The sequence below is a fragment of the Oryctolagus cuniculus genome, chromosome 9, assembly GCF_964237555.1.
Source record: "Oryctolagus cuniculus chromosome 9, mOryCun1.1, whole genome shotgun sequence".
Classification (NCBI taxonomy): Eukaryota; Metazoa; Chordata; class Mammalia; order Lagomorpha; family Leporidae; genus Oryctolagus; species Oryctolagus cuniculus.
Window position 1 is genome coordinate 122,313,763 of NC_091440.1, and position 25,035 is coordinate 122,338,797.

Below are 25,035 nucleotides of genomic sequence, written 5' to 3' on the forward strand. Positions count from 1 at the left end.
TTTACTATATGCCATTCGTGAGTGACTGGATTTCTATACGTGGTAATGAAGAGTCATCCCAACAACTTCTTGAGGATGATTTTATTATGATGACATTTTTATTGTTGGGAAACAATGGCTCAGTAACGTGTTCAAGGTCACACAACTCAAATGGTGGGACTAAGACACAGAGGAAGAAAGAATGGTATAAGTTGTTGAGGGAATGGAAGAGAGAGGATCAAAAACTTTGAGGAGAAGCTGTATCTGTCAGCTTAGGGAAATGACTAAGACATTCATATTCTGTGCAGTCAGAAACAAACTAACTTTGTGCACATTCCTATGCAAGAAGTTATCCTGTTGGTGGCAATCTAATTTTGAGTTATAGTTCGAAAGCTTCTTTGGTTATGGTTGTCATGAGTAAAAGAAGAGCCCAGTTCTTCATAAATTCCCAGATTCAGTGCAATGTCTGCCCTGAAGAAAGAAGTAGTACCTGGCGTGCAGGCATCCTGTCTCCCAGTAGCCTGGGTGATCCCCACTACAGGTGCAGTGGTGACACCTCTTGGGACTGGAATGACTGATTTCCAAGCATTAGCGACAGCTTTAATCATGCACCAGTGCTACCCCGTGAGCGCATGCTTTAGAAACAGCATTCAGGCCAGCACCACGGCTCACTAGGCTAATCCTCCACCTTACGGTGCCGGCACACCAGGTTCTAGTCCCAGTCGGGGCACTGGATTCTGTCCCGGTTGCCCCTCTTCCAGGCCAGCTCTCTGCTGTGGCCCGGGAGTGCAGTGGAGGATGGCCCAGGTGCTTGGGCCCTGCACCCCATGGGAGACCAGGAGAGGCACCTGGCTCCTGCCTTCAGATCAGCGCAGCGCGCCGGCCACGGCGGCCATTGGAGGGTGAACCAACGGCAAAGGAAGACCTTTCTCTCTGTCTCTCTCTCTCACTGTCCACTCTGCCTGTCAAAAAAAAAAAAAAAAAAAAAAAAAAAAAAAAAAAAAAAGAAAGAAAGAAAGAAACAGCATTCGAAGACTGGAACAATCTTGTTAGAGGAGTGATTTGTGATACTGACTTTAAACTGTTCGGGGGGTGTTTTTCTCCTAAGATTTATGTGTTTGAAAGGCACAGAGTTATAGAAAGAGAGGCAGACAGAGAGATGGGCAGAGAAATCTTCCATCTTTGGTGTAGTCCTCAAATGGCTGCAGAAGCTGAGGCTTGGCCAGGTCAAAGCCAGGAGCTTGGAACTTCATCCAGGTCTCCCACGTGGGTGATAGGGGCCCAAGGGCTTGGGTCATCTGCTGCTGCTGTCCCAGCAGAAGCTGGGTTCTGGGTTGGAGGCAGAGCAGCTCGAACCCCAGCTGGTGCTCTGAAAGGCTGAGGCTTCACCCACTGTATCACGAGGCTGGCTCCAGGGGGATCATTTGTAAAGCACCTCCATGATAGATCCTTGTAAGCATAAAATGAGGAAAGCTATGTTCTGCTGATTGTATGAGTTCTACGTATTAAGAGCAGTGATTCTACCTCTGAATTATTCAATGCATGCACAAAGGTGGAGGAGGAGCCGGGTTCTAATATCTCTGCTGACCTGTGAAGAGAGGGCAAGAAGAGAAGGAGGCCTGGGGCTCTCTGAAACACACAGCCCAGTTTTCTTCATGTGCTCTTTTCTTTCTTTGTTCTTCCTCTTAACCTTCGCCTCCTTCTCTTCCTCCTCTTCCTGTTCTTTTTCCTTGTTTTCTTCCCCCTCTTCCTCTTCCTCTTATTCTTTGTCTTCCTCCACTTCCTAGTCATCTTCTTCCTCCTCTTCTTCTTCTTCCTCCTCATCTTCCTCCTCCTCCTTCCTTCTCTTCATTTTCTTGAATGACAGGAGAGGGAGGTGAGAGAGGTGAGAGAGAGAGAGAGAGAGAGAGATTGATCAATCCTATCTGCTGGTTCATTTCCCAAATGGCCATGACAGCTGGGTCTGGCTCAAGCTGAAAGCAGGGGCCAGGGACTCAAGCCATGTTTGCCACATAGTTGACGGGGGACCATCCATCTTCTGTTGGCTTCTCAGGCACATCAGCAGGAAGCTAGCTCAGAAGTGGAGGAGTCAGGACTCTGTCTCGGATGTTAGCCAGAAGAGTGACACAAACTTTTACCAGCCAAGAAAATGATAGGAAAGATGAGAACTAAATCATGAGCTGCAGGTTACAAATATAGGGGGCTATCAAAAGTTCCTGAGTTTGAGTCTCAGTTCTGCTCCTGATTCCCATTTCCTAATGTGCACACTGGAGGCAGCAGGCGATGGCTCAAGTAGTTGGGTCCCTGCTGCCGATGTGGGAGACCTGGATGGGGTTCCTGGCTCCTGGCTTGAATCTGGCTCAGCCCTGGCTGTTAGAGGCCTTCAGGGAGTGAAACGTGGGTGGGAGCTCTGTCTTTTGAGATGCGCATGTGCAAGAGTTCTTCAAACACATCATTGAAAATTAATATTATGAACAAACCATGTACGGACTTCAAAATTTTCCTTGCACCAGTGTAAACTGACCTTTTAAGCAAAAACATTTTCACAAATGTTTTGAAGTCCCTTATAGGAACCCTGGAATTGTTTCCTAAGGGCCTGCTGACACCTGCCACAGTCCCGTGACTCAGTGAGTACCACGGGCATTCATTTCCAGGTCTCCCATAATCCAGGCAGAAACAGGATTGCCTTGGTGTAGACAAGGGAGTGATGTGAGGAGGGATAAACAAAAGCTATGAGAGGGGCGGTCGATAGGAGGCTGTGAGTTTAGCCGGTGTGCGCACCACTTATCAGAGTGCTTATTTGAATCCCTGCTGCTCCATTTCCAATCCAGCTCCCTGTTAATGTGCCTTGGAAGGCAGCATAGATGGCTCAAGTACTTAAACCTCTGCCACCCACGTGGGAGACCCAGTTGGATGTCTAGGTTCCTAGTTTCAACCTGGTCCAGCCCTGGCCGTGGCGACCCTTTGGGGAATGAGCCCATAGATGGAAAATTTTTCTTTCTCTGTCACTCCCTCTCTCTGTTGTTCTGCCTTCTAAATAGATAAATAAATAAATCTTTAAAAAAAAACTTTGAAAGCTGATTTTTATAAATAGTAAATGTTAAATACCTGGCAATTTTGGAAAAAAGTTGAATGTTGTAATGAATGTTTTTAAATGAATACTTATAGATTAAGTGAACTCCGTTCATGATGATGGTAAGGAGGGCAGATCAATTTGAGAACATTTCAGCCTGTTTGGCTTAACCACAGGCCTTGTTTCTATCAGGAGGGATTAGAGATGTGGGAGATTATTCTCATTCATGCTTTGACCTGCAGAGAAGTGTCTGACTTGCTAACCTATGTAGCACACCTACATTTCAACAAGCAGAAATTGGAAGAGGAAAATCGTAAGTTTAAATTAGCAATGGAAACCTTGGAAGAAGCTAACAGCCAGTTGTTAGAGGACTGTGCTGAGCTGCGCCTTCAAATAAAAAGGTGAGCATGGGGGGTGGGGGCAGGGGTGGGCTCTGCATGCTGGAGGCTTTCTGCTTTGCTTTTTCTGTTTTTTGTTTTATTGAGCGAGAATTCACATAGATTAAAATTAAACCTTTTAAAATGTTCAATTCAGTGTTTTCTAGTGTATTCAGGGCTGGGCCTGACAAATGCCAAGAGCCCAGAACTCAGTCTGGGTCTCCCACCTGGACACTTGGGCCATTTGCAGTTGGCTTGCAGAGTGCTTATTAGCAGGAGGCTGGAAATGAGAGTGGAGCTAGGATTTGAACCCAGGTACTCCCATGTGGGATGCAAGTATCCCAAGCTGTGGCCTAACCCCTACAGCATACACCCACCCCTGATTCCAGAGCATTTTAATTCCTCCAGACAGAAACCTGGTGCCCATTAGCCGTCACTCCCTATTGCATCTCCACTTACTCAGCCCCTGGCTGTTAGTATTCTATTTTCTGTCTGTATGTGGAAGTCTGGGCTGTGTATTTCTTGTCAGTCACAGACTCTGTGACACGTGAAGTCCCTCAGTGAACTCTCTCTCCCTCCCCCTCCCCTCTTCCGTCTCCTCTCTGCCTCCTTACTTCTCCTTCCCTCCCCCATTGCCTGAGTTATCTACCTTACAGAACTGGAGCACACTCCCATCTTGGTTTGTTTTAATTGGGATTTTTTATTGCACTGATAATAAACTCTGGGACAGTTGGGCTCTCAAGACTGGGTACACTTTGGCCATCTCCTAAACATCCCACAGCCTGGCACGGACTTGGAGCATAGTAAATATGCTTATTGAATGATTAATGTAATTCCTTGATGAGGAAGTTTTACCTTCTTTGAGGCTCTCAGAGAACAGTTCATAGTCTGGTGAGAGATACAACTAGGTATTTCCATGATAGGAATGAGCAAAATGTAATCGGCTTCCTTATGGTGGATGCTGAGGTCATTTCCAATGCTTTGCTATTACAAACTCCTCTGTAATAGCTTTTTTAGGGAATGTATCACATAGAGACTCCTCATAATTATTTATGAGTTCACTCCTCTTCGCCCTCACTGGTATGCAGGCTCGGTAAGGGCAAGCGTAGGGTACAGAATGTGCAACAGCTTCTTGGTGAATACTCATGGAATTGCATCAACCAATATCATACATTTTTGGTAGAATCCAAAAAAAAAAAATGTACCTGAGTCAATGGTGGAGCCTCCGAGGGGTTCTCCTAGCCGTTGACTTCAGGAAAGTATTTGTCTGCTTTCCTTTCCCCGATCACATTTCCCCCAGTTCCTTTCCTTTCCAAGGGCTGTGAAAGACCACGCAGGTATTTCTTACAACTGTGGGCATTTGGTTTAAGCCTTTGGTGGGTTTCAGTTGTGTCTAAAAATAGTCCGTAGCTCTCCTTCTGTACTTGACAGTTACATCTGAGGCTTTGTTCATTGCCTTCTGCCCCACCCCAACAGTGCCCAGCAGGCTGTTATGAGAACAAATCTGTTAAAAGAAGAACTGGAAGAACTGAAAATGAGTATGAGCATTTTGGAAAAACAGAAGACCACGATCGGGGCTCAGAACAAACAATTAGTAAGTCATCCAAGTACGGTGTCCTTGGAAATTGGCATGTGGTTGACACAGCCAAAATACAAGTGGGTTTGTTTTGGGGGAAAAAAAATCAGAAATCAGGACACTGATTTGGTAATACTTTAGATAAGTAAAGGCAGGAAGTGTAAAAGAAACTGTTCTTCTGTCAGATGAGAAGGTCCTTACACATTTCTCAGGTTCACACTGGTTGGTGAAGATCTAGAAAGTCTCAGAATGTCTGCAGCAGTTGACAGTTGTATTCATAAATACCTGGTAACAAACATCACCTGGTTTTAGAAAGTTTATCAGTCCAACGTTCCCATTTCTCATGATTCTAAGAAAATGAGTTTTTCTAATCCTTACAGGTTAAGGAGAAGCCCCAAACTCAATTCTTCCAGCAGTTAAATTCAGGCCCATTAATTCAGATCAGAAACTCACTTAGGCTAAGCTTTTAGTCAACTGCCACAGAAATGCTGTTTACCGAAAATGGAAAACCGTTAGCAAGAGCACTAACAGTCTTCAAAATCATGACAAATTCCAGCAGCACGGTGTTGAGGATTTGCTGACTACGCTGAGAGGCCCCACAGTCAATCAGACTAACTGGTTTTAAGGCATCCGCTGAAAAGCTGTTTTTGGAGTCTGTAAGCCATTTGGGGACTTGGTTTGCAGGCCTGGCCAGTCACCTGTGACCTCCCACAACCAACACAGCTTTGTTGAGCATGGCTGTTGCCTCAGTAGTAAAATGTGGGCTCCAGAATCATTGAACGTCAGGTCCTTCGTGACCGAGAGTCACTGTGGATGCGTTGGAAGGAAGATGTAGCGGGGTACCACCGCGCAGCTCCTGAGTGGGGCACGGCAGGAAGATGAGCACGAACTCCAACTGTGGAGTCAGCCCGCCTGCTTTCAAGGCCTGGCACTAGAGCTGTGTGAGTTTGCGCGAGGCAGGGCCCGTTCTCGGCCTCAATGTCCTCCTGGGTGAGACGAAGGTGACAGTGCCATCTACCCTAGGCCTGGGCCTATACGTGAAGCTGTCCATGTCCATTTCTGTCCCATTGAGGTTCAATAACATTAGCTACTGTTGATCAAAAGTGAAGAGTCCTACATCTAGAATCCTGATCCTTTGCATTTTTAAAAAAGATTTATTTGTTTTAAAGTCAGAGAGAGAGAGGTCTTCGATCTGCTGTTCACTCTCCAATTGGCTGCAATGGCTGAGCAGACCTAGGAGCTTCTTCTGGGTCTCCTATGTGAGAGTAGGGGCCCAAGGACTTGGGTCATCTGCTGCTACTTTCCCAGACCATACCAGAGAGCTGGATCATAGTGGAGCAGCCGGGACTCGAACTGGTGCCCATATGGGATCCCAGCACTACAGGAGGTGTCTTTACCCATGATTCTTTGCATTTTACAGTGTCTAATAATTTCAAAGCAATATCTAGGGCTGGCACCATGGTGTAGTAGGTTAATCCTCTGCCTGCGGTACCAGCATCCCATGTGGGCACCGGTTTTAGTCCTGGCTGTCCCTCTTCTAGTCCAGCTCTCTGCAATGGCCTAGGAAAGCAGTGGAGGATGGCCCAAATCCCTGGGCCCCTGCACCTGCACGGGAGACCCGGAGGAAGCACCTGGCTCCTAGCTTTAGACCGGTGCAGCTCTGGCTGTGGCAGCTATCTGGGGAGTGAACCAACGGAAGGAAGACCTTTCTTTCTGTCTCTCTGTCTGTAACTCTACCTCTCAAATAAATAAATAAATATTTATAAAAAAAAAAGCAATATCTAATCCCATGGATAATCACAGAAATTCTGTGAGTTAGAAGCAGAAGTTGCTATATCTTGGCATCTTAAAAAATTAATAGATCAAGGACAGAGATGTTTTGATCGCTCACAGCTGATTGCTAAGTGATAGAGCTAGGACTAAGCTCAGGTCTTCTGATTTCAAGTTCATTTATTTGAAAGGTAGGGTTACAGAGGCAGAAGGGGAGGGACAGAGGTCAATCTTCCCACCTGCTACTGTACTCCCCAGATGGCCGCAACAGCTGGGGCTGGGCAGGCCAAGTGAGGAGCCGAGAGTTTGTTCCAGGTCTCCCATGTGGCTGCAGGGGCCCAAGGACGGGGGCCATCCTCGCTGCTTTCCCAGGCACTTAAGCAGGGAGCTGGATTGGAAGTGGAAAAGCTGAAACTTGAATTGGCACCCATATAGGAGGCTGGTGTCACAGGCGGTGGCACAAGTCTCTAGGCTGCAATGCCAGCCCCTCTTTTGTTTTTCTATCAGTGAAATCCTACCCTGAGATACTTTTACTTTCATTTTGATATTATAAAGGCAATTCAATTATTGTTTATAGCTGTTGTCTATAAACTTTATTCCCACTAAACTGGGGTCTTTTTGCTTTTTACTTGTTAAACTTCTTAATTGGTGAAGTATTAAGGCTTTTTACTGTAATGCAAATTAAAATACTTGATCTCAAAAACTAAAAAAGTGAGAAGGAAAGAGCGTAGGAGGGAGAGAGGGGGAGGGAGGAAGGGAGTATCATTATGTTCTTAGGATTGTATCTAAAAAACAGGATTGTATCTAAAAAATCTGTTAAATAATTAAAAATTAAAATTAAAAAAAGTGTACATCTGTCAAAAGTTAGAAAAATAAAATTAAAAAAGTTAATAATAAAGGCAATGCCTGCTTATAAAAGTAAGGAAACACATGTTAACAACAGAAAAATAATCCCACAAAGTCTTTATCTTGAGCTACTCCCAAGACTGACTGTTAGCCTTGTGACGAATAACCTGTCCTGAAGTGTTTCTTTCTGATGGTTTTGCCTTTGAGGCTGTTACTATGAAATAGTTGTGATGTACCTGTGTTCTGGGAATGTCTACAATGTAAGCTGGAGCTCCCTGCTTTTCAGGGCTGTTAAAATACCTGAGTTTACAACCAACCACTTGTCTTACATGGTTGGTACTAAAGTAGCAGCCAAAGAAGCCAGCTGGGTGTTTGATCTTTGCCTGGCTGGCGTAGTTGGGTTGAATAGGGGAAGGAGTCGCTCCTCCCAGATCCCCCAGAAACTGCAAGCCAAGGCTTCACGCTGTTCGGGAAGCAGCTGCGGCCGAGGGTCGCTGTGTGCATGCCACATTGCCTTACGAAGTTGGTAAAGGGAGCAGTGTCCACTGCCTTACAGGTAAACACGTGGAAAGTACCCTGCAAACTTCTCAAATTCTTTCTCATTATCTTTCTTACAATGACCCAGGAGACAGAAAACCGGGCTCTGGTTCTTAAGATTCGGATGCTACAGGAAGAGGTATGTGGGAGTGACAACCCTCGCAGAGACAAACATGGGGAAATGTGTTGACCATGGGTTCAGCTAAGGCCATGTGAATATTCCGGCTCCTACAGGCCAAAGAGCAGGTTGATTTATCAGATGACAATTAAGGAAGAGCAGGTAGGATTTTCATGTTGGACAAAGATATTCTGCAATTATCCATGCAAGAAATGAAATATCAAAAATTCAGATTTAATATGATTTCGGCATTTTTTATTTCTCTTCAAGAAGGAGAACATGAGCACTATCTAATAACTTTTTTATTATTCCACTGAATGAGGTGGCAAAAATCTTGAATCTAAGTTTGATTTTAAATTCACTCAAAGTGTGACCTTGGAGAAATCATTGTTTTTCTGATCTAAGAATACTTACTCTAAACAGTTATTTTGGAGATTAAGATAATTCATGTGAACCACTTGGTATGCCATAATGAATCTTACATATTTTATGGAATGGCATATTCCTGCTAAGAAAGAATACTCCTTTGCATTATATTCTTATTAATCAACAGAATTAAAGGATTGGAAGAATAGGTAGCTAGTAAGTTATACTAGTAATTCTGAAGATCAAGTCTTAGGCAAAGGTTTTGATTTTGGATTTATATAAAGCCATCAGAAGTATTAAGCTACACCGAATAGTTTGGGTAGAAACATGAAATGGGCCAACTGGATATTAAAAAAAATGTCATAGTGGATTGGAAAAGAACAATTAAAGATTGTGAAGGAAACCTACTCTAGATTCAAACATGTTAAAGCTGTAAGGCCAGTTTTTTGTGAAACAAATGCAAGATATTTTTCTCCTATTAAAATATTTTTTTTTTCATTTTATTTAGTAGAATTCCTCCAAATTATTACTTGAAATTATTTGAAAGGCAGGCTGGTTAGTGAACCTCAAATGGCTGCAACTGTCAGGGCAGGCCTGGGCCAGGCCAAAGCCAGGAACCAGGAACTTAATCTGGGTCTCCCATGTGGGTGGCTGGGACCCAACCTGTTGCCTTCCAGCTTGCAAGCTGGCAGGAAACTGGAGGAGAAGTGAAGCTGGGATTTAAATCCAGCTACCGCAGTATAGGATGGGTGAATCCCAAGTAGCATCCTCACTTGCATGCCAAAGCACACCCCTTTCTTGTATTGGAATGAATGATGAGCATCAAAGAATTGCACCAAACCAGTTTAGAATACAAAACAAACAAAAACCACTACCACCAACAAAACCAACAACAACAAGAAGACCTTCTTCATGAGATGGCATTCCAATTATTGTTTACATTAGAAAATGTGTGTAAGTGTCACAGAGCTCAGATCCCTTTAGGAGGAAGAGTAAGCCCACTGATGGGGGTAGTAATTCATTATACACATCCGTTGGGAGCTCTCCATGTGCAGGGACTTAGTGGAGCTGCTGAGCATACAAACAGAAGAGCCCTTGTGGAACCTGTGGGCCCGATGGTAATTAGTGCTATGGAGAAAAAAAACACAGTGCAGTTTAAACTGGGGTGGTTAGAGAAAGAGTCCCTGTGAAGTTATTTTCTGATGAGAAACTGGGAAGGAGGTTCCTCAGGGAACGAGCGTGCGGAGGGGAGCAAACAGCAAGTCTGGAGTCTCAGGGCTGCAGCCTGCCTGCTCCCGGAGAGGGCCAGCGAGACCCGGCTGTTGGCTGCAGGGTGAACCAGGAGATTCAGGACATTCATGAACACCTGCCCTGAAAAGATACTGTGTGTTTTCCATGAGCGTTTGGAAGCCCCCTCACGTGGGCACTGCAAGGACTCTGGCTTCCAGTTTGTTGACACTGAATAAGATGGGCGCGGTGGGAGAAAGGAATATGACCTCTTCGTAGCAAGGGAACTCCTGCCTCCGGGTTTAGACTCACTGGAGAGACAAGTTGGAAAAGGCAGGAAGACCAGGTTGGAGGCACTTCAAGTGATATACTAGCAATGGCTGACCATGGAAGACTTTGAGCCAAGTCTTTAATGAGATTGAGATCATGGGAAGGTTAAAGGGTTAAAAAGAGGTGGTGGGATCAGTGGAGTGCGGATTCCAGTGAAAATCAAAAGTTTGCTGGTGCTGGAGGAAGCAATCAGGAAAGATCAAACGGGGCGGTTGAGGAATGAGATGCTTGCTACTAGGATCACAGAGGGGCGCCAGTTACTGGTAACGGGCTTGAGGGTGTGATCCTGGGATTGGGTGGCCAAGGAGGCAAGGTGCAGGATCGGAGGACACTACCAGGGAGGTTTCCTGGGTGGTTGCATTAGAAGGGTGGTGCAATTTTGGAGAAAATCTGAATTCCTGTGCTTTACTTGAAGATGGATTACAGCCAGAATGAAAACACCACTTCCTAAAAGAGACGTTGGTTGTGATGTTCTTTTGTCTTTCTTGGTACTAAATCTAACCATACTATTTTTTTTTATATTAGAATATTAGGAACATTATCGATACAGATAGACTGGAAAAGAAGATTGAGGAGTTGACTAAAATTGACACAGAGCACCAAGTAAGCCCTTCTCAAACCCTGGTAAAATATTGCATCTGTCAAACCATTCCTGTTCTCTGAAGTTGTAAATGAGTAATTGATAAAATATCTTTTGGTTGTAAAGTCTGAAATTGGTACTCCTCAAAATGTCTAGAATATTGACAAGGCAATTTCTCATTCTTATTGGTAATGGCTCCACTGATCAAGTGAGTTTCATATGACATGAATTATTTTAAGGATATAAATCACTGTCTTGGAGTTGTGCAACATCACTGAAGTCAAGGTTAAGACATTTTTATTACCACTCAGAAGAAATCCTTCCTACACCCCACCCCCGCTTCCCACGCTAGGCCCCCACCAATCTATTTTTTGGTTGAACAGACTTCTCCATTCTGGACGTTTCATGCAAATAGAATCTTCTGTGGTTTTTGTGTCTGATATCTTACACTTAGAGCTTCGTGTTTCCAAGGCCCATGCTTGTTACACCTTCTGTCAGCACTGTGTTTCTTTTTATTGTTAAATAACCTTCCATTATTTGAATATTATATTTACCCATTCATTAGTTGGTGGGTGCTTTGGCTATTAGTTGGTGTCTCTCTCTCTCTCTCTCTCTCTCTCTCACTCTCACTCACTGGCTGTTAGGACTATTGCTGCTATAAGCAGTGTGCGTATAAACTTTCGTGTGGACAGATGCTTTAATATCTCTTGGGTTTTGCTTAATGATGGGGACACGTTCTGAGAAACGTGTTAGGTGATTTCACTGCAGTGTGAACGTTGTAGCACTTAGAGACACCAATTTAGATGGTTTAGCCTGTTTCTCACTTAGTCTGTATGACGTATACTGTTGTACCTGGGTCTTTGGTGATGTTAGGTGGTGCATGACTGTACACATAGGATGTGCACAGATCACAATGACTGAGTTTAATTTTTTGAGGAATTGCCCAGCTGGTTTCCAAAGTAGCTTCACAGTTTAATTTCCATAAGCAGAGTGTGGGAGTTCAAATATCTCTAGACCCATGCCAACACTTACTACTTGTTACTAATAGTTGTACATGCCTGGGGCTGTGCGTATTTCATTACGTGTATACATCGTGTGCCGATGCACGCATGCTGGTCACCATTTCTCCTTCGTTGACCTGACGTTATGGCTGGAGGCTTGCAGCAGCTCTCTTCTCTTCTTTCATACAGTCTAGACTAGGTAATCGTGAACTGCAGTTTTACTACTGTGCCTTGTATCTTTTCCATTATGGTGGCAATTTCAAATTTAATAATAGTCAAATTGTGAATTTCTGATTTGCAGTTTTATAAGTTCCTATGTCAGGAAGGAGTTCAAATATTGTATCTTTGGTGTAAAATGTTAATTATTTACTAATTTATTTGAAAGGTGGAGAGGGAGAAGTAGAGAAAGGGAGGAGAGATGGAGAGGCAGAGGCAGACCTTCCTTCTGCTGGTTCATTCCCCAAATGCCCACAGCACCAGGGCTGGCCAGGTCCGAGCTGGAGCCTGGAACTCGGTCTGAGTCTCCCTCATGGGTAGCTGGGACACAAGTACTTGAACCATTACCTGCTGCCTCCCAGGGTGTGCATTAGCAGAAAGCTGGATTGGAAGTGAAGTACCTAGGATTTGAACTAAGCCCTCTAAGGGATTTGGGCATCACAAGCAGTGACTTAACCGCTACACGCAACAGCTACCCTAGGTATTCCTTCTTAATGTTGCAAATGAAGAGAGATAGAAAAGTTTGCCGTTGATTAAATTAGGGGATGATACCTTACGGAAATGTTTTTGTCTATATTGTATCTAATAAGTCTACATTTAGTATGTACTTATCTACCACCCATTTTAATTGGAAAACTGAAAACAACTATTAATAAATTCTTGGATTTCTGTCACCCTTGTTATTTGTAATGGCCTAATTGGGCAGTATTTTTATTGTATGTGTCTGAAATGAAAATGTATTTATATATTTTTAGAATAACAGTCTGTTCCTTACATTTTTAAAATTTATATAAAGGGAACGAACTTCAAGTACTTCATATGTATGGTTTTAAGAGCATAAAGATACTTCTCAGCATACCCTCCCTCCCCCCTCATACCCTCCCTTCCTCTTTTCCTATTGTAATTTTTACAATGACATACTTTCAGTTTTCTTGATAATCACAAGCTTAACTCTCCAGTAAATAAAGAATGCAGCAAGTACTAAGTAGAAAAACCACCATTCCTCAAGAATATAGACAAGGGGTGTAAACAATAATCAAATCTCAAAATATAACTTTCACTCATATACATTATACTTTTTGTGCTTTGTGTGTATTTGTTACCACAAATTGGGGAAAGCTTATAATATTTATCATTTTGGGACTGATTTATCGCACTAATCATGATGGTCTCCAATTGCATCCATTTTGTTGTGAAAGAATTTCATTCTTTTTTTATGACTAAGTACTATTTCATCGTGTATATATGCCACGTTTTCTTCTTCCAGGTATCAGTAGCTGGACATCTGGGTGATTACGAATTTTAGGTATTGTGAGTTGAGCTGCTATAAACACGGGGTACAGATAACTCTTTCATATGCTGGTTTCATTCCCTTCTGGTAAATGCCCAGGAGTGATGTGCTGGGTTGTATGGTAATCTACTTGCAGATTTCTGTGGCATCTGCATACTGTCTTCCATTATGGTTGTACTAGTTTACATTCTTATCAACAGTGGATTAACGTATCTTTTTCTCCACATCCTTACCAGCATTTGCTATTTTTAGATTTTTGGATGATAGCTGTTCTAACTGGACTGAGATGAAACCTCTTCGTAGTTTTTTTTTTTTTTTTTTTTTTTTTTTTTTTTTTTTTTAATTTCCTTGATGACTAGTGGTCTTGAGCATCTCTGTGTGTCTGTTGGCCTTTTGTATTTCATCCTTTGAAAAAGCATGTTCATGTTTTTAGCCGTTTCTTAACTGGATCGCTTGCTTTATTGTTGTTGTTGTTTCTTAAGCTCCTTTTATATCCTGGATATTAATCCTTTTTAAAAAATGTTTATTCTATTTATTTGAAAGAGTTAGAGAAGGAGAAGCAGAGAGAGAGAAAGACAGACAGACAGACAGAGACAGGTCTTCCATCTGCTGGTTCGCTCCCCCGTTGGCTGCAATGGCAGGAGTTGCACTGATCCAAAGCCAGGATCCAGGAGCTTCCTCCAGGTCTCCCATGCAGGTGCAGAGGCCCCAGCACTTAAGCCATCTTCTACTGCTTTCCCAGGCCATAGCAGAGAGCTGGATCGAAAGTGGAGCAGCCAGGACTTGAATGGTGCTCATATGGGATGCCGGCACTGCAGGCGATGGCTTTGCCTGGTATGCCACAGCGCCAGCCCCCTGGATATTAATCCTTGATCAGATACATAATTTGGAAACAGCTGCTGCTTCGTTGACTCTGCCCTTCGCTGTACAGAAGCTTCTCAGCTAGGTGTAATCTTGTTTCTCTTTTTTTGCCTTTTTACCTTAGCTGCTGGGGTCTTTTGCAAGAAGTCTTTGTCTGTGCCAATGTCTTACAGTGTTTTCTCTAGTATTTTGATGATTTCAGGTCTTTAGATTTAGATCCCTGATCCATTTTGAGTTGATTTTTGTATAGGGTGTAAGGTAGATTTCTTGTTTAATGCTTCTCCATTCAGATTGATTTTTCCCAACACCATTTGTTGAAGAGACTGTCCTTTCTCCAGAGAGTGATTTTAAGATAGCTGGTTGTAGACATGTGGAGTATGTCCCAAGGTCTCTAGTCTGTTCTAATGATCAGCATGTCTATTTTTCTTCCAGTACCAGGCTGTTGTGAATATAAGTGCCCTATATTATGTCTTGAAATCACATATTGTGTTGGTTCCAGCTATATTTTTATTGCTTAGGATTGCTTTAGTTATTTGGGGGTCTCTTGTAATTCCATATGAATTTTAAGATTTTTTTTTAGATCTGAGAAGAATATATTTAGTATTTGGATTGGGATCTCATGGAATCTGTAAATTCCTTTGAGTGGTATGGACATTTTGATGATACTAATTACTGAAATCCATGAATTTAGAAGATTTTTCATTGTTTGCCATCTTCTATTTTTTCCCTAATGGTTTATAATTTTCATTGTAGAGATCTTTGACATTCTTGCTGAAATTTATCACAAGGTATTTAATTTTTTTGTAGCTGTTAAGAGTGGGACTGATTTTACAAGTTCTTTCTTAATTATGGCATTGTTTGTGTATACAAAAACTATTGATTTTTGTATGCTGATTTTATATCCTGCAACTTTGCCAAACTAATGAACTCCAGCAAACCCTTAGTGAAGTCTTTGGTATTGTCTTTGGTGTCTCCGTGTTCAGTATTGTGTCATCTGCAAACTGTAATAATTTGACTTCTTTCTTTACCATTTGTATCTCTCTGATTTCTTTTCTTGTCTATTGATTAAAGCTAAATCTGCCGTAACTATGTTGAATAGTAATGGTGAGAGTGGGGATCCTTGTCTGTTTCTGGATAGTAGTGGAAATGCTTCCAGCTTTTTCCTACTCAATAAAACACTGGCTGTTGGTTTGTCATATTTTGCCTTGATTGTGTTGAGGAAAGTTCCTTCTATACCCAATTTGCTGAAGGATTTTGTCATGAAAAGATGTTGTATTTCACCAATGCTTTCTCTGCATCTATTAAGATAATCATATGGTTTTCATTTTATAATTTGTTACTGGGATGTATTACATTTATTGATTTTTTTCATATGTTGAATGATTTCTATATACCAGGGATAAATTCTAGTTGATCTGGGTGATTGATCTTTGCGATGTGTTATTGGATTTGATGAGCTAGTATTTTCTTAAGGATTTTTGCATCTATGTTCATCAGGGATATTAGTCTACAGTTCTCTTTCTTTTTCTTTTTTTTTTTTTTTTTTTTTCTGGTTTTGGACTTAAAGTGATGCTTGCCTCATAGAAAGAGTTTGGGAGAATTCCTTCCTTTTCAGTTGTTTTAAATAGTTTGAGAAGACTGGGAATTAGTTCTTTAAATTCCGCAGTGAAGCCATCCAGCCCTGGGCTTTTCCTTGTCGGGAGGGTCTTTATTACTGACTCAATCTCCATCTTGCTTATTGGTCTATTTGGATTTTCTGTGCCCTTATGACTCAATTTTTGTAGGTTGTGTGTGTACATAAATATATCCATGTCTTCCAGATTTTCTAGTTTGTTAGCATAGACCTGTTGGTATTAATTGCTGATAACGCTTTTTATTTCTGTGGTAGCCATTATAGCATTTCCTTTAAAAAAAAAAAAAAAGATTTATTTATTTATTTAAAAGGCAGAGTTACAGAGAGGCAGAGAGAATGAGAGAGGTCTTCTGTCCACTGGTTCAACCCCTAGATGGCCACAACAGCCAAAGCTATGCTAATCTAAAGCCAGGAGCCTGAAGTTTCTTCCAGGTCTCCCACTTGGGTGTAGGGAAAGACTTGGGCCATCTTCTACTGCTTTCCCAGGCCATAGCAGAGGGCTGGATTGGAAGGGAAGCAGCCGGGACTTGTACCAGCACCCATATGGGATGTTGGCAGAGAGATGGATCAAAAGGGGAGCAGTCAGGACTCAAAGTGGCACCTGTATGGGATGCTGGAGTGGCAGGCAAGAACGCAACCGTGTGCACTACAGTGCTGGTCCCTCTAACCTATGTTTGTGGAAGAGGAAGAATCTTCTGTGTGTGCCCTTGGATCTGTTGTTGTCCCACCTAGCACTCACTTTTCACCAGGACAGTGAAGACTGTGCATCCTCTTAATCCACAAAGCGTGGAATCCTGGGCAGGGCTAGAGAGACTGACTAAACCAGAGGCTCAGCTGTGTCCCGCCTGTGTGACAAAGCTCTGTTAAACCTCTGTTAAATGCGGTAAACCTCTGTTAGCCTGCACTTTGCTGTCCTTGCTGGTTAAATGTGGACAGCAAGCCCTGCTTAAGTGTTGTTTTGAGGCTGGATGTGGAAGTCATTTGGAAGTGCAGAACTCAGGCCCACCCGGGGGTCTCAGAACCGTGTTTCCTCAACGGGAATGGAACTGTCACCTTGTGCTTTTATCACAGCAGTGTCTCAGTGGCCCTCCCTCCATCTGCTTCTTTTCAGATGCAGTTGCGCACGTATGAGAACACTTTGCTTACTAAAGATGCAAGCATACGGAAGGTTGGTACTGTCCCTTGCTCGTGGAGGCCTGAGGCATTGGCTGGCTGTGTCCAAGTCACAAAGGAAGTGGTCATTTGGGTAACTGCACCACTCTCAAAAGATCTGACTCTCACGGGATGTCGCAGGCTTTCCTTTTTAGAACTTCCAAGAAGTGTTCTTCTGAGTATGACTGCTGCCTGTTTCCCCATCTGGGAAAAGCCTGAACATTTCTTGTCTAAGTTCTGGTGGTGTTCAGACATAGATGCAGCCAATATTAGTGTGCCGAGCTACCAACCACTGGCTAGATGTGGTGATGTATGTAGCTTTAATTGATAGTTATACAAGTAGCCATTCATTTTAGGGTAGAGTGTATCCCCAAGTTATTTGCTACCTGATTTGAGTGATTAACAGATGAATACACAGCTAATAGCATTCTATTTATCCCTGGATCCTGTGGTCATAGCCTATCTAGTAATAAAAGATGTAGCTGGTTATAGTGGCTTTCAAAGACGGAGGAATGGCACAGCCCAAGACAGGGAAGTAATGTAAGAACAGCATTTGGCCTTCCTCCTTCCACTGTACGTTATGACGTCTCAAAGGAGAGAGTCATAGCTTGTGGATGCTGACCGGGATACGGAGTACTGAACGTACTTTATCTTTTGATCATGGTGTTCTCTGAGTAACGATGTTGTGGTAGTGGCCTCTACACTGTTCCCCGCCCCAGTGTGGGGGTCTCCAGCTTTCTGCACTCCTGCTGGTCCTCATTATGTATGGACTGAGCCCCTCCCATGTGCTGTCTGAGCACCGTGCAGGCCTTGGGATGAAATTCCACATCCTGTACTCACTACCTGGCCCTACTGCTCTTGCCATATGAAATGATGATTGTAGCCAAGATGTCAGTTGAACTGGATAACATTGGATGCCTTAAGAATGTCGGTTACAAATATTGTATTTTTAAATTGCATCATGATTATAGTTTAAATTTAGGCTTAAGAATCACTTTTTAGGATTTGATTCCATCGAACCAGACAACACAGAACATGACCACACCAGGCAGATAGAACTGCCTTGTTGTCCTGTACTTCTTGTGTGTGCGTCTGGATTTTATTTGTTGGAAAGGCAGAGACAAGGGGCCAGCATTGTGACAGAGCAGGTAAGGCCAAAGCCTGAAGTGCCAGCCTATCTGAGTCCTGGCTGTTCGCTGCTGATGCAGCTCTCTGCTGTGGCCTGGGAAACAGCCAGAGATGGTCCAAATCTTTGGGCCCCTGCACCCATGTGAGAGACCTGGAAGAAGTTCCTGGCTCCTGACTTCAGTCTGGCCCAGTCCAGGCCATTATAGCCATTTGGGGGTGAACCAATGGGTGGAAGATCACTCTTGTCTTTCCATCTCTCTCTGTGGCTCTGCCTTTAAAATAAATAAGTCTTAAAAAAAAAAGGCAGAGACAAATAAATTGCTCATCTGCTGGTTTAATCCCCAAATGTCTGTAGCATTTGAGGCTTAACCAGGCCAGACCAGGAGCCACGAACTCTGGGTCTCCAATATCAGTGGCAGGTACCCAAGAACTTGAGTCTACCTGCTGCCTTCCAGAAGTCTTAGCAGGAAGCTGGATTGGAGTACAGGAAAGATTCTATCCCAGTCACTCTGATATGCAATGTGGGTATCTCGAACAACAGTGTAGATTGCTCCACCACAGTGCCTGCCCCTTGGTTCACTTTTTGAGTAGTGAAATTGTTGGAAGCTTTCATGATGATTGGGCATTTACAGTTCTTGGGTGCATGATATTGACGGTCCAATTAAAGTATGGTTTGGTAGATTTTATTTTCCCTCTGTTAATTGACTCTTCTACTTTTCAGAAGGATTTAAGAATAGAAGAACTGAAGTCAACCATCATAGACTACGGGAGTGTTATAGAGGTATACCATAATTATGTCACATCTTGCAAGGTGAGATTGTTGAGTGTAAATTATCCACTGTAATAACACATGCATCCTAATACTGTGTGTGATTGCAGAATTTGCGAGGGGATAAAAATAAACTGGCTCATGAGTTGCAGCACCTGCAGCAGGAACTCATCATGTATGTATGGAGTGAGCCTTGCCAGCCTCCCACCCTGTGTTATTGGCTCCCCGAGCTGTATGCCACTCCTGGGATGGCCACATTTCTTTCTCTGCCTTTGTGTGTAGTATTTTCTCTGCTCTTCTCCACGTGAACTCCTTCACAAGATTCCCTGACCCTTCGTGGCTGTCTTAACTCAGGCTGAAAACAACGAACGCCTGTTTCTCATAGCTGTGGAGACGCAAAGCCCAAGATCAGGATGCCAGCAGGTGTGGGTTCTAGTGAGGGCTGTCTAGCAGCTTATGGACTGCTGACTTCTCTGTGTATCTTCACAGAGAGGAAGGGATGGGAACGGTCAGCCCTTTTCTTAGAAGGGCTGCACCCTCATAATTCCTTGCCAAAGACCCCCACCTCCAAATCCCATCACATTGGGGTTAAGAATCCAACTTACACATTTTGGGGTGGGAGGCAAACATTCAGTCCATTGTAGGAATGCTTGCTTGCTTTTCTTCACCTTGCAGTTAGGTGATCCTTTTGAATGCAATTGTGGCGCATTGTTCTGCTAACACGGATTACCCCATAGTGTCATCCTTTGTTTCTTTTTTCTTCTAAAGATTTATTTATTTATTTGAAAGTCAGAGTTACATAGAAGGAGAGGCAGAGAGAGAGAGGTCATCCATCTGCTAGTTCACTCCCCAGTTGGCTGCAATGGCCAGAGCTGCGCCGATCCAGAGCCAGGAGCTTCTTCTGAGTCTCTGACATGGGTGCAGGGACTCAGGGACTTGGGCCATATTCTACTTATTTCCCAGGCCATAGCGGAGAGCTAGATCAGAAATGGAGCAGCCAGGAATCGAACCGGTACCCAAATGGAATGCCAGGACTACAGGCGGTAGCTTAACCCGCTACGCCACAGCACTGGTCCCATCATTTAGTTCTGAGCCTGTGTCAAATTGCTGGTCTAGGATTTACAGCAGTAACTCAGCCAGTGGTGTAAGGACATCATTTATGTTATGTGGGTGGCAAACAAGGCAAGTGCAGGACCTGTTCGGAGGCAGAGGGAGCTGCTCTGTCTAACTCCAGCTAATTTTGTTACATCAAGACCCTGTGGTCCTGTGTGCCCATATATGCTGATTTTGCAAGAACACTTAGAAATCCTGATTCTTAGTGAAATTTCTGTTGGCTTCAGTTCTTTTTTTTTTTTTTTTTTTTTTACAGGCAGAGTTAGTGAGAGAGAGAGACAGAGAGAAGGGTGTTCCTTCCGTTGGTTCACCCCCCAAATGGCTGCTGCGGCCGGCACTGCGCTGATCTGAAGCCAGGAGCCAGGTGCTTCCTCCTGGTCTCCCATGCGGGTGCAGGGCCCAAGCACTTGGGCCATCCACCACCGCCTTCCCGGGTTACAGCAGAGAGAGGCACTGGAAGAGGAGCAATTGGGACAGAATCTGGTGCCCCAATCAGGACTAGAACCCGGTGTGCTGGCACCGCAGGTGGAGGATTAGCCTAGTGAGCCGCAGCGCTGGCCAGCTTCAGTTCTTTTAAAAAAAAAAATGTAGCCCACTTGCCTGTGACCTCCTGGAGTCACTAGCTTGTGCAGCTTCTGGAAAGCAGGAACTGCCTATCACTTTGCTCCTTGTCTTTAAAAATTCATTTCATTTCTTGTTCCCTGGCACCTTACACAATCCTGGGCACACATGGGTGCTTGCTGATGGCTGAGTGCTAAGCGAACCCTATGTTGATGACTTCGCCTGTGATGTTGGAGGCAGACCTAACAGAACTGAACTCCTACCTCTGTTTTTTCCAGAAATGGAATCCAGTTGACGGTCAGTGGAGAACCAAGCGCCTTTTCTGAAGGAGCCCAGTCGCTGCATCATGAGCTCCTCCTCGCTACGTCTGCAGAGGTCGGTCATTAGCTTTGAAAGCTTTGCGCCTGGTTATAGCCACCCCACTCAGTAGCTCAGTGTTAAGGAAAGGTTTACAGCTTGCTGATTGGTGTAGAATCCAAGTCTGAAGCCTGTTAGCCTGCCCAAAGGATCATTTTCAAGTTATGACCAAAAGCTACAGTCAAGGTCAAGTGTGCGTTTGTGGAAGTGTGCATTCTATAAATTGGAACTGCAGAAAAATCTTTGTGTTCTTGGACTTTACAGGGCAAACCACCTGCACAGATCCCCAGTGTCAGGCCGTAAGGAAGTACTGGAGATCCATGAGCTGTTCTTGCAGTATGTTCTAAAACTTCCCGAATCAGTGGATTTGTCCCAATTAAAAATGTTCAGAAATGACAGTCATTTCCTTTGCTTTAAGATCCAATTGCACCAACCTATTTAGTAACACTCACTATTACACCAGAGTGGTTATGTATGAATCTGGAAAGAAAATACCATTTTTAAATAGGTGTCTTGATTTTTAAGTGGTAAGATAAGTTAGTTTTAAAACAGTTTGACTGTGGTGGATCCAATAATTATTTTCCAACACAGGAGAAAATGCTCTGAAGCCATTTCTGGAGAAAAAACCTTGATCCCACCCAAATTCCCCATAATTTTTGCTCCTGTGTGTTTTCTATGTTGGTACATGTGTCAGGAAATGCTTTGTTTAGCATGTTGCTTTCTTTTTGCCACGCCGATGGTCTTTCCACTTTTGTGGGCGATATATGGGGTTAGAATGTCCTCCCATTGACAGCTGGGATATGACCTTGAAAGGAGAGGAAGTGTGTCCTTGGGGCGAAAGCTGTCTGAGCCAGGGGTGCAGAGGTGATGTAGGCTGCCTTCATCCGAAGCTGTCTCCGGAAGCCTTGGACACGCTGCTGAGAGCTGTGCTTCTGTGACATTTTGTTTCAAATGCTCAGCATTTCAGTGTGTTTTTTGAAACCAAGCCAAACTCGCAGACGGAATGGTCCTGTGACAGATCTGTCACGGGCTGTGTGTTTCTCTCCTCAGTCCTCTGAGATCATCATTATGATGTCAAGATGCCAGCCCGTAAAGTTTTGGACTTCTCAACAAGGAGTCACCAGCCAGCGAAGTTTTTGCTCTGAAGTTTACCCATTGAGGAGTTAAAACTTTGCAGCTGGAAATAAAAATCCTGGAGCCCTTGACTCTAACAGCAAGAGGAAGACTGAGTGTGTTACTGCATGTCCAGGGGTCTTCAGACAAGACACAGAAAATGTGTACTAGGAAAAAAAAAAACACCTGGGCATAGATACCATTTTTGTTTTTGCATCCAAATAGACATCTTTTAATTCCATTCTCTACAAACTTTTTGACGTGAGTTCTTGGGAGTTGGCAACTTTGAAGGAGGTGTAGGCGAACATGCTTTGTGAATCATCTCAGAGCCTGCAGTGAGTGGAGGGAGACGGGACACCAGTCTATTTCAATGGGCTCAATGGATGGAGCACCGTTGGCTTTTCTTCCCTGAGTCTACCTACCCTGTTTTCCTATCCACGTGAGAGCCTTCACAGCCTGTGTCTCCCACTTACGAGTGTCATCTATGGGATGAATTAGTTTTTCTGACCTACTAACTTAACAAGTGGTTGAGTCCATCCTAGAAGGAAAATGTCAACCCCTTCTGTAGGGTGCAGGGGGATTCTGCAAGACTCTCTAGAGCTCTTTGCTGATGACGATGACGAAACTCCATAAGCATCATTTTCATAAAATAAATTCTTTATGAGGGTGACAGTGTGGTGCACATCTTGGTAATTGTTGCAGAGCAGCGAAAATGAACAGCAGGCCAGTCTAATGAGCCTGTCATCGCTGGACACCATCATGGACCAGGAACTTCCGCTGCTACGAAGTCAGCCCAAACTCGAGGGAGAGGAGTTCCCAACTGCGCTTCGGAAGCTGGTATTACGTGCCTTGCATGTGTTGTGAGTTTTGCTTTGGCTCAGAGTATGTGTGGATAACTCACCTACAACCTATTTGCTGAGTCCAAATAGATCTTCTGTTCTTGAGACCCAAATTAATCCTGCCAGGTTAGTTTCCGCAAACCTTCCTGAGGTTTAGCTTCTTGTTTGGGAGCAGTCAGGATGAGGAAGTTGAAAGTAGCTACGTACTGCTTTAGCTTATTTTTCCTGTGAGTTATTTTTCACTATCAAATGGCTGAACACATGATAGCTCTTGGACAGTTTGCTTCTCTTCATTTTCTTGTTGCTAATAACTACTATCTCTTCCACTATATTCCCCCCCACTGAAAACTCAGGAAGATTCGAGAAATTAGAGAAAATTATCTTTTTGTTGATATTTCCAGTCCTTTTCACAATGCCTAGTGGATGTATCTTAAGTAGCATTTAATTGATGAATGATAAAATCAGTGAAAATATTTATTTCCCTCTACTTGAAATAGGAACTAAAATGGGTAGGTTTTGTTTTAGAAAGCGATTCTATCTGTTGATACCCAGCATGTCTTGGGCAGCTGACATGAATTAGCATGTACGTATGGCACCTGTTACCTCCACATGCATGCATTATCATGTACACATTGCACTATCCTGGGAAAAAGGAAAATCACTTGGGGTATTATATGAGAAGGAACTCTCTGGGGTATCTTCCTGACTCGCCTATGTAGAACTTCAGTCTAAAGCAATTGTTGTCTTAGAGCATATGCCTTCCACTCAAATTCCTAGTTGAAGATGTAGAACTCTTTTTTTCAGCATGAAGAAATTTCTGAAGTTGAATCCTCTGTTCACAGCTTTTTACAACGGGTCATTAATCTGGAAATCATTATGAAAGGAAAGGGGGAGATGAGACTTACTGTAAGTTTTCCATGTTTTGTGTTTTCCTTGGGTTTTGTTCACTTTGGTAACCCAGGTAATGCTTACCAGATACCCTTCTTTTTCTAAGACTGGTGTCATCTTAGGCTACCTTAGTCTGATGGCGAGTGCTGAGTATGTCTGGGGTGTGGATATGTTAGAGGATGAGGGTCACAATAAAGATGTGTGCTCATGAGAGCAAGTAAAGAGAGGGAGAGGGAGTGTGAAGTCAGAGAGAGACAGAATAACTAAGACAATTCAAGACGTATTTGTATCCCTCTGAGAACTGGCTAGTGAAAGCTTGTTTTGTTTTGTCTGTTAAAATTCCTGAACTGTGGTAGAATGATGATTGTGTACAAAATTTTATTGCTGGGGTGGGCATTCTGGTGTAGTGGGGTAAGCCTCTGCTGGGGAGGTCTGTATTGCACATCAGAGTGCTGGTTGGAGTCCCAGGTACTACATTTCTGACCCTACTCCCTGCTGATGGATCTGGGAAGTGGTGGATGATGGCTGAAGTTGTTGGCTTGATGTGCGATAACCTGGATGGAATTCCAGACTCCCAGTTTCAGCCTTGCCCAGCCCGGGCTGTGGGAGGCATTTGGAGAGTGAATCAGTGGATAGATCAATCTCTCTCTCTCTTTCTCTCTCTCATTTTGCCCATCAAGTATATGCAAATAAATAAAAATTCTAAAAAAGATTCTTAATCCTCAGATTGACCATTTTATTATTTTATTACTTCATAAAGTAGCAGAGCATAGGAAAAATTGTAACTTAAGTAGCTATTCCCAGCTTTGTTACAAAAAAGTATAAGAATAATCTATTTTAATATATCCATCACCTTTTATCTCTTTCTTTTTAAAAATTTGACAGAAACAGACAGCTCCCCTCTGCTGCCTCATTCCCCAAATTCTCTCTGTGGGTCAGTCTAAAGTCAGGAGGCTGGAAACTTGATCCAGATCTACCAAGGGTGCAGGGGCCCAACTATTGGAGCCATCACTTGCTGCTTCCCAGGGCGTGCATTAGCAGGAAGCTGGAGCTGGGAGCAGAGCCAGGACTTGAACCCAGGCAGTCTGATAGAGGACACCAGTGTCCCAACCAGGAGCTTAATGGCTAAGCCAGAAGCCCAGACCTCTCTCTACTTCTTGATGGCTGAACTACTTCCTAACTTCCATCAGCCCCCAAGTGAAAGAACCAAACTCTGGAATATTAATTTCACTTCTCTGCTAATGTAAACTTGTTTAAAAGTTCCTTTTTAACATGATAATCCACAAATACTGACTGTATGGCCCTAGCTTGGCTGATGCCATCCTAAAGTACGT

General features: G+C 43.5%; 1 protein-coding gene across 1 annotated transcript; it reads left to right on the plus strand.

Moving 5' to 3' along the window:
- The first annotated feature begins 3,207 nt into the window (after window positions 1-3,207).
- LOC103348987 (inositol 1,4,5-triphosphate receptor associated 2) lies at window positions 3,208-20,098 on the plus strand. Its single transcript, XM_051849960.2, has 6 exons — window positions 3,208-3,453; window positions 4,906-5,023; window positions 8,247-8,297; window positions 10,725-10,802; window positions 16,893-16,949; window positions 18,783-20,098. The coding sequence occupies exons 1-6, from the start codon at window positions 3,257-3,259 to the stop codon at window positions 18,903-18,905; spliced, it is 624 nt and encodes a 207-aa protein (XP_051705920.2). The 5' UTR covers window positions 3,208-3,256; the 3' UTR covers window positions 18,906-20,098.
- Window positions 20,099-25,035: the final 4,937 nt, after the last annotated feature.

Coding starts and splice junctions, on each gene's coding strand:
- LOC103348987 (XM_051849960.2), top strand. CDS start 3,257: ATGTGGGAGATTATTCTCATTCATGCTTTGACCTGCAGAGAAGTGTCT. Junction 5,024..8,246: donor GGGCTCAGAACAAACAATTA/GTAAGTCATCCA, acceptor ACAATGACCCAG/GAGACAGAAAACCGGGCTCT. Junction 16,950..18,782: donor AAGATGCAAGCATACGGAAG/GTTGGTACTGTC, acceptor TCTACTTTTCAG/AAGGATTTAAGAATAGAAGA.